Raw genomic sequence first — 18,339 nt, 5'->3', positions numbered from 1 at the left:
GAGTGTCCTTATATGAAGAGACACCAGACAGCTCACTGTCTCCACTGTGAGGACATAGTGAGGTGACTCTGCAAGCCAGGAAGAAAGCCGTCACCAGAACCCTGATCTTGGACTTCTAGCTCCCAGAACTGTGAGGAAATAAATTTCTGTTGTTTAAGCCACCCAGTCTGTGGTGCTATGTTGTGGCAGCTAAAGCTGACTAATACACCATCCTTCAGGCTACTGTATCCCCTTAAAGGATTTGGGGTTTTTTTTGTTTGTTTGTTTGTTTGTTTTGCTTGCTCTTTTAGTGGTTGTGGATGCTTTAACACCTTTCAGGAGCAGGGTGTTAGGATCTTTTGACCAGTAGTGAATTGACAGGAAGTGGCAGATAAGGATTTTTCTCCGGTGGGTGGGTGCTGTGGGTTCATTGGGCCCTTTTGGTTGAGGCTTGTTGGGGGAAGGCTCTTCTCCTGTATGAGCAGATCTTATCCCTGTTTTGTAATTTTCCACTTTGCTTCTGGCATCAGGATGACTATAAATGGAATTTCCCAGAACTTTACACAGGAGGTGGCAGTGGCACTCCTCTTTGCTCACCTCATGAACCCCCTTGGCACTTGCTGTGTCCCCTTCACCCAACTCCACGACCATAGGAATGAGTGGGTGGTCTTCTCCAGGCTCCACCTTTCTGAGGCACAGCAACCAGTGATACAGTTCCTGTCTCTTTTGGTGACCTCAGGGTCTCAGCTCTGTCTGAACTCCCCAGGCTCCAGCTCTGGGCCAGGGTTGTTTTGGTTGAGTCTTCCCAGCAGGGATCTGGGAGGAGGAGAGGATTAGGAACTTCCCCCTCACACTGCACATACACACGTCACCTTAAATGATGTTTCACTCTGGGGACACTGTTGCTTTTGATAAAATGACTGTTTTCTACAGTTTGATTAAGCCAGATAAAACATATTTGAGCTCCTGTTTTTGCTTCAGATGCTATTTGAATAGTAGTACCTAAGATGAAAATGTATAAACAGTCGGAAGAGAATCTTTAGAATAGAAGGAGGATATTGAGCAGAACCACAAGAAACTAGTGATTGCGTCCAGTCGTGAGAATAGAAGCCAGTTCTCAGAAGCCCAGAGGGAAGAACTGGAAAGGCAGCATGTTTGATAGATTTGGCCAGGAGGAAGAGGAGGAAAATATGATGGAGGCCAGAAAAGAACATCTAACATATTTCTTTGGAATTGGGAGATCCAAGTATACCACATAAAATTACCAGTGAAAGTAAAGTTCGAAGGAAATTAACTCATTTGACTTTGATTTATTTAATTTTTAAAACCACATTCTTCTGTTAAAACACTAGAAGCCCTATTTCTTCACTGTGCTCTCTCCATCTCTAATATGTGTTTGGTTACTGATTATGGTGTGAGGCCTCAGATCAACTCAGCAAACGTTTATTGAATACTCCTTGTGTGCTAGGTGGTATGCTAGGGCTATAAAAATGAATAAGGTGTCTTTTCCCTGATTGAGATCTACACACGGTAGTCAGTGTTTGCGTATTTCATCAGCCATCATTGTCTTCTGCTTCTTTACTTTCCGTTGAAACACTCATTCGTTTACTCTTCACTCCTTCCCCAATTCTGATTTGCCTCCTCTTGGGGTTGGGGGTGATAGTACTTCCACTCTAGGGTCAGAATCAGTGGATGCCTAACTGCAGCATTTCCCTTTCTGAGGCTCTTCTGGAGGTTATAGATTCATAGGGAATAAATAACTAGGGCAGATGGAGGCTTTGGACCAAATTAAGCAGTTTTTAAAGAACAGTGTTAATGCATAGTGTGGCCATTCTCAAAGTATGGCCTATACTTTGAGTATGGGACCCTTGGAGGTTTTCTGAGACCCTTTCAAGGGGCCTGCAAAGTCAAAACTATTTTTGTAATACTATTAAAACGTTTGCTCTTTTTATTCTCTCTTTTACACATGTAGAGTAGAATTTTCCAGAGACTACATGATGTGTGATAATCACAACAGATTGAATGCAGAAACACATATGAAAATTTCATAAAAATAAATTACTTACGTTAACATGTAATAGGTTTATTATTTTGAAATGAATTGTTAAATACTTATTTTTATAATTTCTCAGTTTTCATTTGTAATATGGTAAATATCCATTAATATAACCCACATTTGGGCTCCTCATTAATCTTTAAGAGTGTAAAGGGGACCAAAAGTGTGACAACCATTGACAGAGAATGTCCAGGCCTTTTCCCCGTTTTGGCTGCAGATGCTCCTTCAGTGCTGTGTCTCACTGGACGTGTGTTCTGCAGGACGCACAGCGGGAAGCATGGCCTCTCTGATCTTACGGGGCAGACTCACTTGCTGACATGGCCCTCAGCTTCAAAGCTGATTTAATTTATATTCCCTTGTCATGGCAAAGCCTCTCTCCACTTAAGTTCCCTTCCCTCATCACTCCCACCCTCCCCTCATTATGATACCCACAGTCCATAGAAATCATTTTCATCCAACCAGTGACAAGCCGGCCAGGTGAGGGTGCTGGTACAGGTCTACATAGTAAATATAAGTAAAAGTGATTCTTATTTCTTTAAGATAAAAAATGCACATAAATAGAAGCTATAGTTCTTTCTTCCCATATCCTCGCAACGTATTTTTATATGCTGGTGTACTCACCCCTTTCTGAACAAAGGCTACCAGGGGGCCCTTCTGTTGCCTCTGTACTTACTTCACTTGGTTAGCCCACAGATTGGTCCTTCTGTAACTGCCTAAAGGGCTTTTCTATTTTTTTTTAAATAAAATGTTCCTAAAGTTTTCACATTCAGCACTGACCTATTTATTTATTTATAAAGTTCTTACTGTGCCATACACTCTAGGGAGTATTCTGGGCTATATAAGCCTGTAAAAGCTATAGTTCCTGCCCTAGGATCACAGAGTCAGCTAAAATTAAAGTGTCTGATTTGCTAAATAGCATATCTCTCTAAAAGTGTTTTCATTATATTCTGTATCTCTTTCTCTTTCTCTTTTTCCTTTTTGTGCTTTGAAGGAGATAATTTTCCCCTTGTCTATAAGTAACTTAAATATAAAATGTTATAACCCTTATTTTTATGAAGCTCCTATTTTCAGTTGTACAGTTTTAATAAAGTTACAGTTGCTTATTATACTGCTAAGTTTTAGGTTTTCAAGTTTGCTTGCTTTTTAATAATGCCATGTTATTCTGTAATTACTGAATTCTTAACATCCAAAAATATTTATTATTTTTTCTAGGTTGCAATAAAAATAATTGACAAAACTCAGTTGAATCCAACAAGTCTACAAAAGGTAAGATTGGTGCAGTATCCAGTATTTTTAAATGATTTTCAGTGCTAATTGCCATAGAATTTGTTCCTTAAATACCTCAATTATTACTTTATTATGTTAGTGCTATAAAGCTTCTTATTCCTCAGATGAATGCAACTTAAATGTAGTATTTTATAAACATAGTTGGGTATCCTCAGTTGAAGATTATGATTTTTAAATGTTCTTAATAGCACAAACTAAAGGCTGTACTTTTTTGTATTTTTCATTGATACAGTTGTACAAGGCTGTATTTTTTAATTGAATGTTCTAAATATTGGATAGAGTTTTAAAAAATAACACAACACAAAAATATTTTCACGTTATTGGTATTGTGCAGATTTGCACACCTTCCTTATGGCTAATACTGAAATCTTTCAAGTCAGTACTTTGGCTTCTTAAACTCTTGACATGCCATGTCTGATTAAGATGTGATTACTAATTAATATAAAAGGGAAATGTAAAAGTAAAACAGAATAGGAGTGAAAAAGCATGTTTATAAAGCTCTGTTGCTATTTGTATCATTTAACTTAAGATCAGAGGGTCTCTGCCCTGGGTAGATTTTGAAAGTCCTAATGCCTAGACCACAGTAGAGATTAAATTGCTTAGGTAGGGCCCAGACATAGGTAATGTCATTGGTGCATCAGTGAGTGATAATGATCTTCATAATAAAATCCTTCTAGTTCTTGTTAGTTTTGCAAAGCCTTTTTACATACTTCATTTGATTTCTAGATTTGGCCTGTAATAGTTGGGGGGTACAGAGACCATGAACTAGGAACAGAAGTCCTGAATTTAAGTCCTGGCTCTGCCATTTAGCTGAATGTCTAACTTGACCTTGAGCAAGACACTTAACTTTTCTGGACCTTGGGTTTTTTGTCTTTAGAGTGGAGATAATTTTATCTTCTCACGATAGATGTGAGTATTCATAAAATAATGCATATAAAAGAACTTTGTAAACTGCAAAGCGCTATACAGTTGTGAGGTAGTTTGATAAGTGTAATTCTCTATATACACTACTAATACATTCCTAATGATTATTTATATCCTGATAATCTTGAAGACTTGTCCCTGTTATATGTATGGGAGGTGAGGAGGGAGATAGACTTTATCTTGCATTAAATATGTGTTCAAACAAGCGATTCTTCATGATCTGCAGCCCGTATTGGGCCTTGAGGCTTCTCCAGGTGGCCCTGGGACAGATCTAAAAATTCCAGTCCTTTGTTCTGAAGATTCAGTTTGCCCATTTCCTTAAACTTTCATTTCTTCATATATCTAAGAACTTTGTACTAATAAATAAGTTAGGAGTTACTAAAATTTGATATTCAGAACTAAAATTAACATATAAAGAAGTTTACTGAGGACTCTAATTCAGTATTCTATGATGTTACAAATCTTCCACTATTCATATGTACCTGGATATAATTGGAATTTTAGCCGTTTTCCAGGAAAAATTTTATCCTAGGATTATGTCAGGTTGGCTGCATTTTTCCCTTGCTTCCTTGCTTGCTTGTTTGTTTTTTTCATTATTTTTGTTTGTAGTTTTTAATTGCTGCTATTCCATTATTATTAGGTCATTAAATATGAAATGTCCAATTTTGAATCAAAAGTGTTGTTTATTATATCTCAAACAAGAAGCAAACAATTAATCAAAGTATGTGCCTAAACTATCAACACAGTTTTGCCATCTTAACAGTAGCTTGTTTATGCCAGCAGTGAAGAAAGCCTGGAGAGCGAGTGGTGATGCAGTTGCGAAAGGCGTTTTCCACAGCTTGTTGAGAACTGAGTATTTTTCCTTGCAAGAAGTGGTCCCAAGCCCGGAAGAAGGTGGTAGTCAGTTGGTCCAAGATCTGGTGAATACAGTGGATAACAGAGAGTTTCCAAGTCCAGCTGCTGTAGTTTGAACAGTGTTGTTTGTGTGACATGTGGTCAAATGTTGTCTTGCAAGAGGATTGGCCTGTCTCTGGTGACCAGTCTCGGCTGCTTAATTGCAAGCATCCTTATCATTTCGTCCAGTTGGTTGCAGTACACATCCACTGTAATCACTTGACCAGATTTCATGAAACTGCTGTGGATAATACCAGCGTTGGACCACCAGAGACCATTAGATTTTTTTTTTTTTTGATGAATATTCGATCTTGGACTGTGCTTTGGCATTTCATCTTTATCCAACCATTGTGCTGAATGCTTGTGATTGTCAAAAAGAATCCATTTTTTGTCACACGTAGAAATGGTTCATCTTTATGTCATGACAGCAAAGAAAGACAAGCTTCCAGACGATTTCTCTTCTGATGCTCGTTTAATTCATGTGGAACCCATCTATCCGGCTTCTTTACCTTGCCAGTTTGTTTCACATGGTCCAATATTGTTGGAATACTAACATCAAATGTTGCTGCTAATTCACACGTAGGTTGAGATGGATTAACTTCCACTACAGCTTTTAGCTTATCATTATCCACTTTGGTCTCAGGTCGCCCTCGTGGCTCATGCTCAAGATTAAAATCACCACAACAGAATTTCTCAAACCATCGACGTACTGTGCGTTCATTAGCCTTCATTAATATTTTGAGCTGTCTGCACTGCACTGGTTCCATGATGGAACTCATATTCGAAAATAACGCGAATTTTTGACATATCCATGGTTTTACAAAAGTTGTTCTAAAAAAAACTTTGGAAGACAATCACAAGCCAAAACATGCAGTTGAAAGACTGAGAATGTGCCTTTACAGTACACATAAAACAAGAAGTGTCAAAGTGAAATGTCAGAGATACCAGCTGTCAAACTTAGCACTTAAGGAAATCAGACATTTCATATTTAATAACCTAATATTATTAATATTATGCTGTTTGTCTCATCATTATCAGTTTATTACATGATAGATTGTCTGGTTAGCCTGATAGTGTGATTCTGCATATTTGCATCAGTATTAATTTTGGCTTGTAATAATCTCTAATAGTTAAAACTTTAAGATTTGTTTGTGGTATAGTTTAAGTATGAACCACCCGCAGAAGACTTATCCTAAGGCTAGATCTACTGAAGTTAAAGAACTTGATAAGTATAACATTTTCATTTTATAGAGCATTGTCCAAAATTGTGTGTATAAGTTCATATTCTTCTCTCATAATGTAAATTAGAAGTATTCCATGTACATTTGTTACATATTCTTTTTCACGGAGTTCTTTTTCCATGGAAAAATGGCAGCAAGGTAGAGAGTCCAGGCAACTTTGGCAGCCCCATTTGGAATAGTTGTTCTTGCAGCTTTTTTTCTTCTCAGCACCATTCACAATTGTATCACACTTGCTTCGGGAACACTTCTCAGGTAGTGATTTCAAGCCCTGAAGCCACAGAAGCTAACATCCACTTTAAGGAACATTCTGCCATCAACAATATGTAATCTGTTTTTACTGCCACCATGAAAAAAGGTAGACTGGCTAATTCACGCAGTGTTTGAACACACGTGTTAAAATAGTGTCAATTTAACAATATTCAGGCGTGCACACTGGGTCATGTACTTTTACTAAATGTATATAAGTAAATCTGGGTTACTGCATATTTGCAGATTGTATTATTTTCAAAGATGGGTGTCTTCATTTTTCCTTTGTATTTTTTCAGCCACTGAGTTAATAAATGTTAGATTCTAGTGAGGAATTTATTTTTCTCTGTTGTTTTTATAGTTTTTAAGTTGTTTGTTTTTTTGTTTTAAGAGATGGGGTCTCACTCTATTGCCCAGGCTAGTCTTAAATTCCTGGGCTGGTCCTTCCTCCTTAGCTTCCCTATTAGCTGGGACTACAGGTACATGTCACTGCACCCAGCTATATACTTTTTGACTTCTGACTACTATTTCTGGTATACTATTCTCTTCATAAGCGTCTTTTAGGTCTGCTTTTTAAGAACTCTGTAACGTGTACCTATAATGGTTTTGAAAACAGCAGGAATAACAAAAATGTTAGTCTGCTTACTAGTCTTATAAAGTCATTTTTAGTTTGCTTATATATCGGGTAATCTTGCTGGGCCATGTTTTATTAAATCTGAATCTGTCATTAAGAAGCAAGCATGGCATATTAATAAAAAAAATGTTTACCTGTTCAAAAATACTAGAATTTAGTAAGACATGCCAGTATACGAAGTGTAACCCAGCTAAAGCTACTAGTGTTTTTTTTCAGTCTTTGGAGTAGATAGACACAAAGAAGGAAGTATGAGTAATGGTTAGGAGCGTGATGAAGCTAGACTGCATGGATTCAAATGCAGGCTGGAACCCTGCCTAGCTGTGTGATGAATCATTGAGCTTCCCTGTGCCTTAGTTTCCCCATTTGTAAAATGGCGATTATAATAGTGCCTTATAAGGGTTGTAGTGAGAATTAAACAAGTTAACATGTTAAGCACTTTGCCTTGGTTAGGAAGATCACTTGAGGCCAGGAGTTGGAGACCACCCTGGGCAACATAGCAAGACTCTGTAGAGAACTTTTTTTTTTTTTTTTTTTAAATAGCTCAGCTGGTGTGAGGCTGGTGATGCTTCCCTGTATAGTCCCAGCTACTCGGGCTGAGATGGGAAGATCACTTCAGCCTAGGAGTTGGAGGCTACACTAAGCTATGATTATGCCACTGCACTCCAGCCTGGGTGACAGAGTGATATCCTGTCTCGGGGTGGGGTGTTGGGGGGCTGGAGGGTGGGAACCAAATAAAATAAATAATAAAAACACTTAGAAGAACTTAGAATAAAGCATGGCTCATGGTAAGGACTCTGTGTTTGCCACTATTGTGTGTGTTGCTAAATAGTTTTATCGTTTGCTTTGTTTTTGGAGCGTGGGGAATGTGTTCTGTTTGTTTGTTTAACCCTCCCCTCCGAAAACACACACACAAGAAATAAGTAAAGCTTAAGAATTGAATGGTAGGTTCTGGCTGGGTCTCTTTTGCAGGACTTAATTGTAGGTGACTTCTGAGAATAACTGCTAATATTTATGCATGAAGTATATACTGAGCACTGTCGTAAGTGTTTTACCTGTATTAACTCACTTAATCATTACTACTTCATGAGGTAAGTTGTATTCTTAAGGAAAAGGGAGCCAAGGAGATTAAGTAAACTGCTCAAGGTCCCCAATTCATAAGTGAGGGATACTTGGCTGGTCATCCTGTGATAGGTGTAGTTAGCGCTGAGTCTCAATGAGAATATTTTGTCATCGTTCAGAGGATAGAGAGTGTTTGGGAAGCAGCGTGCTAGGAGCACTGTTGTCTATTAGTTGACATAGGAATCCATGGTCATTAGATACTAGAGTGGTGCCTCCCTTACTTGGTATGTCAGGCACTGTGGATACAATATTGAGCCAAGTGAAATTCCTGCTTTCATGTAATTGACATACTGGTGGGGAACAGCAATAAACAAACACATATGTCATGTCAGTGCTATGAAGAAAAATAAAGCAGGGTGTATTAACTATGTTTTCTTATTTTCTGTAGTCTTGATGCTCTGGCATCTGGGCCCTTGCTGGTCCCTCTCAGGGTGAGCTAATTCTTAGAAATAACATACTACTCCCTTGTGAGATTGCCTTTCAGATGCAAAACAGCCAATTCAGTGTCCTACTCCAAACCACCTCCTCTGTCTGGCTCTTACATTCCAGGAGGCTGTATTTTTCTGCCCTGATCACCCCAGGGCCAGGTACCAGACAACTAGAGCCAGCTCCTATGCCTTAGAGCCTACTGAAATTATTAAAGCAAGCCAGTCCTAAGCCTCCTTACCCTGCCGTGCCTCTCCCACAATCATGATAGAGGCTTTGCCAGTGCTTTCCCCTGGCTCCTTCTGCTCCTGACCCACCCGGGTGCTTCCTTGTGTGGCCCTGTTTGGCCCTGTGTGGTGTGGCTGGTCCTCACCTCTAGGGAATTGTAACAAGCTGTTATTTAAGTGGTGGTTGTCTCATGATCTGTTGGCCTCACCATGCCTGAGGAGTAATAAAACCAATGTTTTAAAACACAGGGTGAAGAGATAGTATTGCAAAGAATGTGTCAATTCCAAATGAAAAGTAGGAGCATAGTCTTAGTAATTCATTTAAAAAACATCCTTATTCTTCTGAACCAAGATTTGTGATGTCTCTAATGAGTCAGATAAGTGCTGTTGACTTTGAGTCAACCCACGTGGTGTGCAGTGGAATTTTACCTAGGCCTTGAAGGATCTAAAGCAGGGGTCCCCAATCTTTTTGGCACCAGGGACTGGTTTCATGGAAGACAGTTTTTCCATGGACTGCGGTGGGGGAGGGGTGCTGAGCTCAGGCAGCGGTACAGCCGGTTCCTGAGTCTCATGGAAGACAATTATTCCGCAGCATTGAGGGGGATGGGGGGATGCTGAGCTCAGGCAAAGGTGCAGCCAGGTTCCTAACCGGCCATGGACCTGACCAGTACCGTTGGGGACTGCAGATCTAAAGAGTTTTCAAGTTTCCAAGTGAAAAGGAGAGGAAAGACTCTTGCGGAGCTCATTGCAGTGCTTGAATGTTTTCCATTAAGTGTTGGTGGGAGGATTACACACAGCAGCTCAGGCTGCAGAGACCCTGATTCAGTCTTCTTGGTGGCAGAAACTCAGTTGTTACCATATTGCACTACAACCAATTTAAACAGTACTATCTTTTTCTTAAACTGAAACTACTTAATTAAAAATGAGAAATTTGTAACATGTAATGAAATAATTGATTTTTTTTAAAAATGTGTTTATGCTAGCTGGTTAGTTAGCCAGCCTTAATCACATTCAGGGGTGGAGGCACACTCCTTCCCACAGCATCTTGTTCCAGTGTTCAATGGCTTTGTTATTGAGCATTTTTCTTACTTTGGAATGGCATCTATCGTAGAATCTTCTATGACACTGTTCTTTATTTTGCCATATGGAGCTATAGAGGTTAAGTCTATCACTCCAAACATAGACAGCCCTTAGAGGTTGCTATTTTGGGTCTTCTTGATTTTCCCTTCTCTGGAGTAAATAATTTTAGCCTCTTTGGCCACCCACAGTTTTTTGTTTGTTTGTTTGTTTTTGTTTTTTGAGACAGAGTCTGGCTCTGTTGCCCAGGCTAGAGTGCTGTGGCATCAGCCTAGCTCACAGCAACCTCAAATTCCTGGGCTCAAGCAATCCTTCTGCGTCAGCCTCCCTAGTAGCTGGGACTACAGGCATACGCCACCATGCCCGGCTAATTTTTTCTATATATATTTTTAGTTGTCCAGCTAATTTCTTTCTATTTTTAGTAGAGACGGGGTCTTGCTCTTGCTCAGGCTGGTCTCGAACTCCTGACCTCGAGCAATCCTCCCACCTCGGCCTCCCAGAGTGCTAGGATTACAAGCGTGAGCCACCGCACCCGGCCCACAAGAGTTGCCCTCAACAAAGGTCTAGTTTATTCCATCCTTAGAATTGCTTTTTCCCCCCTTACCTGAATTTGTTTAATTCCTGCTAAAATTCATTTAATTGGTTTTTTGCCATAATTCAAGTCTGGGCATTTTAAAATAATGAATCTTTTGCATTAGCTGTCACTTCTAGTTTGGTGCTAAATTGGATATGGATGTCTTCATCCAATTAAAATAGTCAACAAGGCAAGAACAAGAACCTACAATGGAGAATTGTCCTTCTAAGTTGGTGCTACTGGTTGTGTGTGGCAGCTCACACCTATAATCCCAGCACTTTGGAAAGCCAAGGCAAAAGGATTGCATGAGGCCAGGAGTACTAGCCTGGGACGTAGTGAGAGCCCGTCACTACGAAAAAATTTAAAAATTAGCCAGGCATGGTAGCATGTACCTATAGTCCCAACTACTCTGGAGGCTGAAGCAGGAGGATCCACTGAGCCCAGGAATTTGAGGCTGCACTGAGCCATGATGCCCCCACTGTACTCCAACCTTGCTAACAGAGACCCCATCTCTTTTAAAAAAAAAAAAAAAACAAGGTGGGGTGGCGAGAGAGAGAAGGGGAGGGGAGAAAGGAAGTTGATGCCTGGGCTAGAGTGCAGTGGCATCATCATAGCTCACTGCCTGCTGCAATTCCTGGGCTCAAGCAATCCTCCTGCCTCAGCCTCCTGAGCAGCTGGGACTACAGGCATGCACCACCATGCTGGAGCAATTTTTTTTTTTTATTGTGTCTTATAGAGATGGAATCTCACTATTGCCCAGGCTGGTCTTGAACTCCTGGCCTCAAGTGATCCTCCTGCTTTGGCCTCCCAAAGTGCTGAGATTATAGGCGTGAGCCACTGTGCCCGGCCAGTAAGGCATTTTTTGAGTAAGATTCATCCACCATTTTAAAATCAGACTTTTATAGTAAGACAGAAAGGGAAAATCCCCGTGTTTTTAAAATTTAATCAGATTTACTGAAGAAAAAAAATACATACATGCAAAATACCCAGTAGGTTGCCAGATGTTTATGTGAAGCATTACTGATTCTAGAACCTATTCATCAGGATCTTTGTGGGGAAATCCTGCTCATACCCACCTCAGTCTCCTTGCTTGATTGCTTCATTCATTTCCCTCTCCTTCTCCCTCCCTTCCTCAAGCACCAGTTCATTCCATAAAATAGAATAAGGGTCCCAGTGAACTGAGCAGTTGGCTTTAGTGACAGAGGCTGAAGAAAGCAGAAGCAAAGAACAGAGAGTATATTAGTCCTTTCAAAGTTACTTTTCTTGTAAGGCAGTGACAAGAAAACAGAGCAGTGGAAAAATAACTGGTTAATTAACATCAAGTTACTTTCAGCTACTTTTCTGTGTGTGAGGATTAAAACGGAGGGAACTTTATTATCATGCCCCTTCAACTGGCCTGTTTAGGAAATTGGCTGTTATCTCTCTCCTGATTTCTTATAAGGTCAGATAACGACTTAGGTTAGAATTGAGGATGTAGAACTTTAGCATGAGTGACTCCATTTTGATTTCTAGTCTAGTCTTTTGGGGCCTACTGCAGTAGCTTAGTCTAAAACTATGGACTCCTATAATTTTTATTGAATGATTCTCCTAGTTTGGTCAGACTCTCACCTGGGTGAGTGTAACTGAAACCTAGGGCATCAGCACAAAACTCTCAGTTACCATCATTTGGGGCTTCCAGTCTCAGCATGCCACTTACAGGTTAGGGTGCTCATATTATCATGCATTTCTTTGAGTTTTTATGGTTCAAGCCATAAAAAGACCATTATGAGACTATTACAGCTGTCAGGAGGATAATACCAAGAGTTTGGAATATGCACCTTAGCTAGGGTCTCTGTGAACCAAACCAACTAAAATCAAATAGCCAGGTGAGGAGTCTACCTCAGGTAGTGTGCTGTACAGTACCTGAGGTATTTATCAGTGTGCAACAAGAAGTGTCATCAACTGCACAGATTCTTCCCTGAACAGTAGAAAAGTTAGTAGATAATCTAGCATCCCATGACCAGGTTAAATTAAAGTGGGAGAGTAAGTTACCCACAGAAGCTACCAATTGTGAAATTTTCTCTCCAGCGTTATCCTGCCAAGTGAAGAGGTAGGCATAAAGAAGGAAGAATTAAGAGGGGTAAGAGTCTTATTGTGCTGGGGAGTCTTGCTCTGTTGGTTTTGGGAAAAGCATGAAGTCAGCAACTTCGCGTCCTCTTGTGCAGTTTGACAGTTTCTGGTTGTGCCATTGGACATTCTGGTGAACTCTTTATGTGGCCCATGCATCAGGCACGAGACTTGTCCCTTGAAATTTACATCGAGTTTTCAGCTTCTGCTTAAAGGGCTTTTAGGAAAGCAGTTTTCATTGGAGAGTTGTAGCCAGATAATAGAGAAAACTAGAAGAATTCAGAATCCAGTCCATTCGGGAATGATCTTATCAAGTCTGTTTCTGGAAGTTATTTCTGTGAATTATGTTAATATCTTAGCAGCCTTTTTTGTTTCTGATTTCAAATTGGGTGATGTAGGGTTATTCATTGTGCCCCAGTGCCCCTAGAGCACCAGACACCTACCCAGGAAGAGGAAAGCTGCTTTCTTTTTAAAGCTGGTGTTTGTTTTGGAGCCAGTTAGTGCTTAGAGCTCGGTAACAATAATAGCCTTTTTTGGCATTCCAGGGAAGCTTAGTTATGGGACAAATCAGGGAACCTTATCATTTGAAGCCAGAGAGAACCAGTTCATGCTTTTCATGCGGCCTAGAGTCTAATTAATTTTATTGCATCCACCACTGGGTTATTTAGGGCACTGTTGCTTCAACCTACTTAAACCAGTAGCTTTCAACCTTTCCTGTGCATTAGAATAATTTGTGGAGGTTTGTTTGTTTTTTAAAGCACATTTCCTTCATAGCACTTTCCTCCCTAGAGGCCTTGGCTTGGGTCTAGGGTGGGATGTTGGTGATCCCAGTGAGAATGGATGCTAGACTTCCTTTAATTATCCCCAAAGTTCTTAATTTCTGTCCTCTTCCGTAAGGTAACTTATTTCAAAGATGACCCCTCCCCCAGTATTCTAAGTCTCATAGACTGCTTCTGCTGCCACTGATGGGTATCTCCTCCCTCTCTGGAACTCTTTCTTAAGAATGCCTCAACACCCAGTTCCTGGCCTCCTTTACCCATTGGGTGAAGCACAAATCATTTTGGCAATCTTTTTTATTAAGCAACTCTTTTCATTTTTTTCTTTTCCTTTATTACTACCTTCTTCTTTCTTTTTCTTATACTGGCTTTTAGCAGGCCAGCAGTTCAGCCCATTAACAAAAGTAGTGGCCATTGTAGGCCGGGCGTGGTGGCTCACGCCTGTAATTCTAGCACTCTGGGAGGCCGAGGCGGGTGGATCATTTGTGCTCAGGAGTTCGAGACCAGCCTGAGCAAGAGTGAGACCCCGTCTCTACTAAAAAAATAGAAAGAAATTAGCCAAACAACTAAAAATATATAGAAAAAATAAGCCGGGCATGGTGGTGCATGCCTGTAGTCCCAGCTACTTGGGAGGCTGAGGCAGGAGGATTGCTTGAGCCCAGGAGTTTGAGGTTGCTGTGAGCTAGGCTGAAGCCACGGCACTCTAGCCCGGGCAACAGAGTGAGACTCTGTCTCAAAAAAAAAAAAAGTAGTGGCCATTGTAAAAGTGGTTATTGCAGACTTGCATATTGTTTACAGTCCCAATGTCTGCATTCAGATTAGTGTAATAAATCTGACCAATTAATATAAATAGATGGCAAATGAAATCTAAGACAGTCTTTTTTGATTATACGTATATCCGGTATTGAGAACAAAAACATCTGTATATGTCTTTATTTTTAGATTTAAAAAATGTAGAAATAGAAGAAGGTATAAATTCTATCTTGCTGCTTTATTAGGGATCTTTTTAATTTACTGTCACACTTTGTTTTGGTAAGAAATACTACAGCTTGATATTTAGAGTACATTGTGAATTGAGAATATTAAAAAGTATATTTTACTTTTTAATAAAGTAAAGTAAAGTAAAAAGTGATTCATTATACTAGTTTAGAAAAGTCACCAAGGAACCAAATATTTTAAGTGAATTAAACTTAGAGCTTAGTGTGGACCCATTTGCAGAAAATAAAAAAGTGGGCCCAAATTAGGCCTTTGAGAGAGAATCGTAATAACAGCAACATCAGCCAGAATCACTGTCACATGTCTAGTACTCACTGTGTGCCAGGTGCTGTTCCCTGCACTCTGTGTGTCAGGCCTCCTTTAATTGTAGGGGTAGTGGGCCAGGGAGGTCAAGTTCCCTGGACTCAGTGAGTGGTAGAGCTGGGTTGGGACCAGGTAGTGTGGCTCCAGAGGTCAGATTCTTAATAACTATGCACGCTTTACTGGTATCATGTGTTCTTTTCACAATAATCCTCTGAAGTAGCTGTTTCTTAATTTATATTTTATAGATGAATAGATTGAAGTGTTCTAAGATTTTGCAGCTTGTTCAGTCATCCAATGAGTCAGGGATTGAACTAGCATTAGAACCTAAATCCATAATATCAAATAGCTTTCTTTACACCTATTTCCTTGGAACCAGACATAGCCCTTCCGTATGAGAAGGATAGTAAAGGATCATACTGAAGTTCACCTTGCATGTGGTAGATACCCAGTAAAATCTGTTGAATTAATTTTGTTAGTACCAAACTGATTTTAACACTAAATTAGTTTTTCCTGATATTGCCCTGATTCTAGTAATCTTGACTGCCAACCTTGGATTTTGGGGGATGGGACAATTTCTTAGTTTGTCTTTGAAATATTTGATCACAAAAAACCACATTGCTGCTACTCCTGTTTTAAATTTTTTAAAAACTGCTTCATTATATTAATTAGCTAAATCTAAGCACTTTTTAAAAATTCAGTTTTTAATTTTTATTAAATACTGACTACATACAAAAGAATGTTCCATGTTTAGAGTTTAAATATATATGAAGCGAACACCCATATACCTACCATCTGGTTCAAGAAATAGATCTTTAGCAGTATCTCTAAATCAATCCCATGTTGTACCCCTCCCCAACCTGATTCTCTTTCTTTGTTTCCCACCTACCAGGTAACCACTAAGAAGGATTTTGTTGTTATTTTCTTGCTTGTCTTTATAATTTTACCACATATGGGTCCATCATCAGTATAGTGTAAAGTTAATAAACATTCTGTAAATGGAATCATACTATATGCATTCTTTTCCTATTTGCTTTTACTTTCCTTTGCCCAAATTTTGTTACATGTTGATGTATTTCACTGTAATTCACTTTCACTGCTATGTCCATTTTCAAGATTATGTAGTGTCCCATTATACGAATATACCACCATGTATTTATTTACTCTGTGGTTCAGGGGCATTTGGATTGCTTACACCTATTTGTATTACAAACATGGCTCTGTGAATTGTCCTGTATATGTCCTGGTGCACCTGTGAAGAGTTTCTTGAGGATACATACTCAGTGGTAGAATTCTCAGATCACAGGATGTGTACATGCTCATTCATTAGAGAAGGCCGTTTGTTTTCAAAGCAGTTGTGCTAATTTTTATTCCCACCAGTAGCATATAAGAGAGGGTGCAAGTAATGTATCTGCATCAAAATTTTATTTTCTCTGATTTTTTTAAATTCTTGCCATCAATCTAGTGAATATAAAAATATCTCATTGTGGCTTTAATTAATATTTCCCTGATTACTCATGAGGTAATGCATCTTTTTATATTTCTATTGGCTTTTGTCTCTTCTGTGAAGTGCTTATTCAAGTCTTTAGTTTCTAGTGGATTTTTTTTTCTTAATCATTTTAGGAGATCATTACATATTCTGGATACTATTATATGGAGCAGATATCTTCCACTTGATGGTATATCTTTTCACTTTTTTTTTTTTTTTTTGAAATGGGGTCTTGCTTTGTCACCCAGGCTGGAGTGCTGTGGTGCCATCATAACTCACTGCAGCCTTGAACTCCTAGGCTCAAGTGATCCTGCCATCTCAGCCTCCCAAGTAGCTAGGACTACAGGTGCGTGCCACCATGCCTGGCTAATTTTTTTTTTTTTTTTAATTTTTTGTAGACACAGGGTCTCACCCTGTTACTCAGGCTGGTCTTAAACTCCTGGGCTCAAGCCATCCTCCCACCTCGGTCTCCCACAGTACTGGGATCACAGGTGGCTACCTTGCCCAGCCTCTTTTAATTCTCTTGGTGTTGTCTTTTGATGACTAGCAGAGGTTCCTAAATTTAACGCTGCTGAATTTATAAGTCTTACATCATCTGTACTTTTTGTGACTTCTCTAAGAAATTATTCTCTACTTAGGGTCATAAAGATATTATTCTCTTTTGTCTTCAAGTTTTTATAATCTTTAAACCACCTGGATGTCGTATGTGTTGTGAAGTAGGAATCCAATTTCATGTCCTTTCAGTGGTAGAACACCAGATGATAACTTGAACCCCAGAATACATAACAGGTGAAAATCTGAGCTAAATTAATAGAAACACAGGAGTGACAGAGAAGACTTTACAACCTCCCTTTCTCAGGCCATGCAATAACTACTCTAGACTACAATGACTATAATGTAAATGATTTCCTCAGAATTGGACTGGATATACTGGTATAACTATAAGCAGTAGTTCTGTTAATAAGATTAAGAAGCCTGACTAACAGATCTTTCCAGGCTATAATTTCTGAATATAGAGCAATAAACATAGAATGAAACAAAAAATACATGTGGAATTTAAAACACGTGAAATTCTTGGATCAAAGAGAAAATGCAAACCAAAAGCACAGTATATCTAGAAATTAATGTTACCAAACTATGTGTCAGAACCTATTTATACTGCTTTTTGGTGCTCAGGGAAATTTGTAGTGTTAAACATTATTAAACAAGAAGAATGATGATGAATGCATTGAATATTAAACTAAGAAATCAGAAAAGGAAAAATGAATCTCAGGAATACATAATGTAAGAAATTAATAAAGTTAAAGGCAGAAATTAATGAATTTTTAAAACAATAGAAATAGTAGATCCAAACTTGGGAAGGCAGGCAATAAAGTAAACTACTGATTGTTAATCAGGGAGAAGGGGAACAGACAAAATGTGAAATTAGGGTGACACAAGATAGGGGAGAATTTAAACTATTGTAAGGGAGCCTTTTGTGTAACTCTGCCAGTAAATTAGAATAGCAAATAAATGGATAATTTCCTAGGAAAACATAAGTTATCAAAATTAACTCTAGAAAAGAATCTATATACATCAATAACTACGAAAGTTGAGAAAGTGGCACAAAGGAGGCCGGGCACCCACCTTAAGATTGTCAACCTGGAACCGCAGGACTGAATTCTTTCAGATCTACTGCGAATATGTAATTCTATTTCTGACAAGCTGTTCCACAGTGTAGGAAAGAAGGAAACTTCCAAATTCTTTCCACTAATTCAAAGACACCACTATTGAAATATATCGGAAACAGGGAAGGTAACTACAGTTCAATCTTATATATCCATTCTGAAATTGGAAATTAAAATATTAGCATATAGACTTCAAGTTAAATGTTGATATGATACATTTATCTTTGCTCCCCTCAAGAGTCACTACATGATGGTAAAGGAATTAAAAAGGAAGGGGAAAGGAGACCAGGAACTGGAGGTGCTGGGGCATTCTTGGGAAAG

At 39.1% G+C, this 18,339-nt stretch overlaps 1 protein-coding gene across 5 annotated transcripts in view; it reads left to right on the top strand.

Annotated features, from left to right (window-relative positions):
* Positions 1-18,339, top strand: part of MARK3 (microtubule affinity regulating kinase 3) — a 90,741-nt gene that overhangs the window by 23,380 nt on the left and 49,022 nt on the right. For all 5 annotated transcript variants that reach the window (XM_045560266.1, XM_045560255.1, XM_045560246.1 and 2 more), the window contains exon 3: positions 3,248-3,301. In XM_045560266.1, the coding sequence (XP_045416222.1) occupies positions 3,248-3,301 (54 nt within the window). The remainder of the gene's footprint in view (positions 1-3,247; positions 3,302-18,339) is intronic.

The sequence above is a fragment of the Lemur catta genome, chromosome 1 (assembly GCF_020740605.2).
Source record: "Lemur catta isolate mLemCat1 chromosome 1, mLemCat1.pri, whole genome shotgun sequence".
Taxonomy (NCBI): Eukaryota; Metazoa; Chordata; class Mammalia; order Primates; family Lemuridae; genus Lemur; species Lemur catta.
Note: the sequence above shows the minus strand (reverse complement) of the source record. Positions and strands in the feature narration are given on the sequence as shown.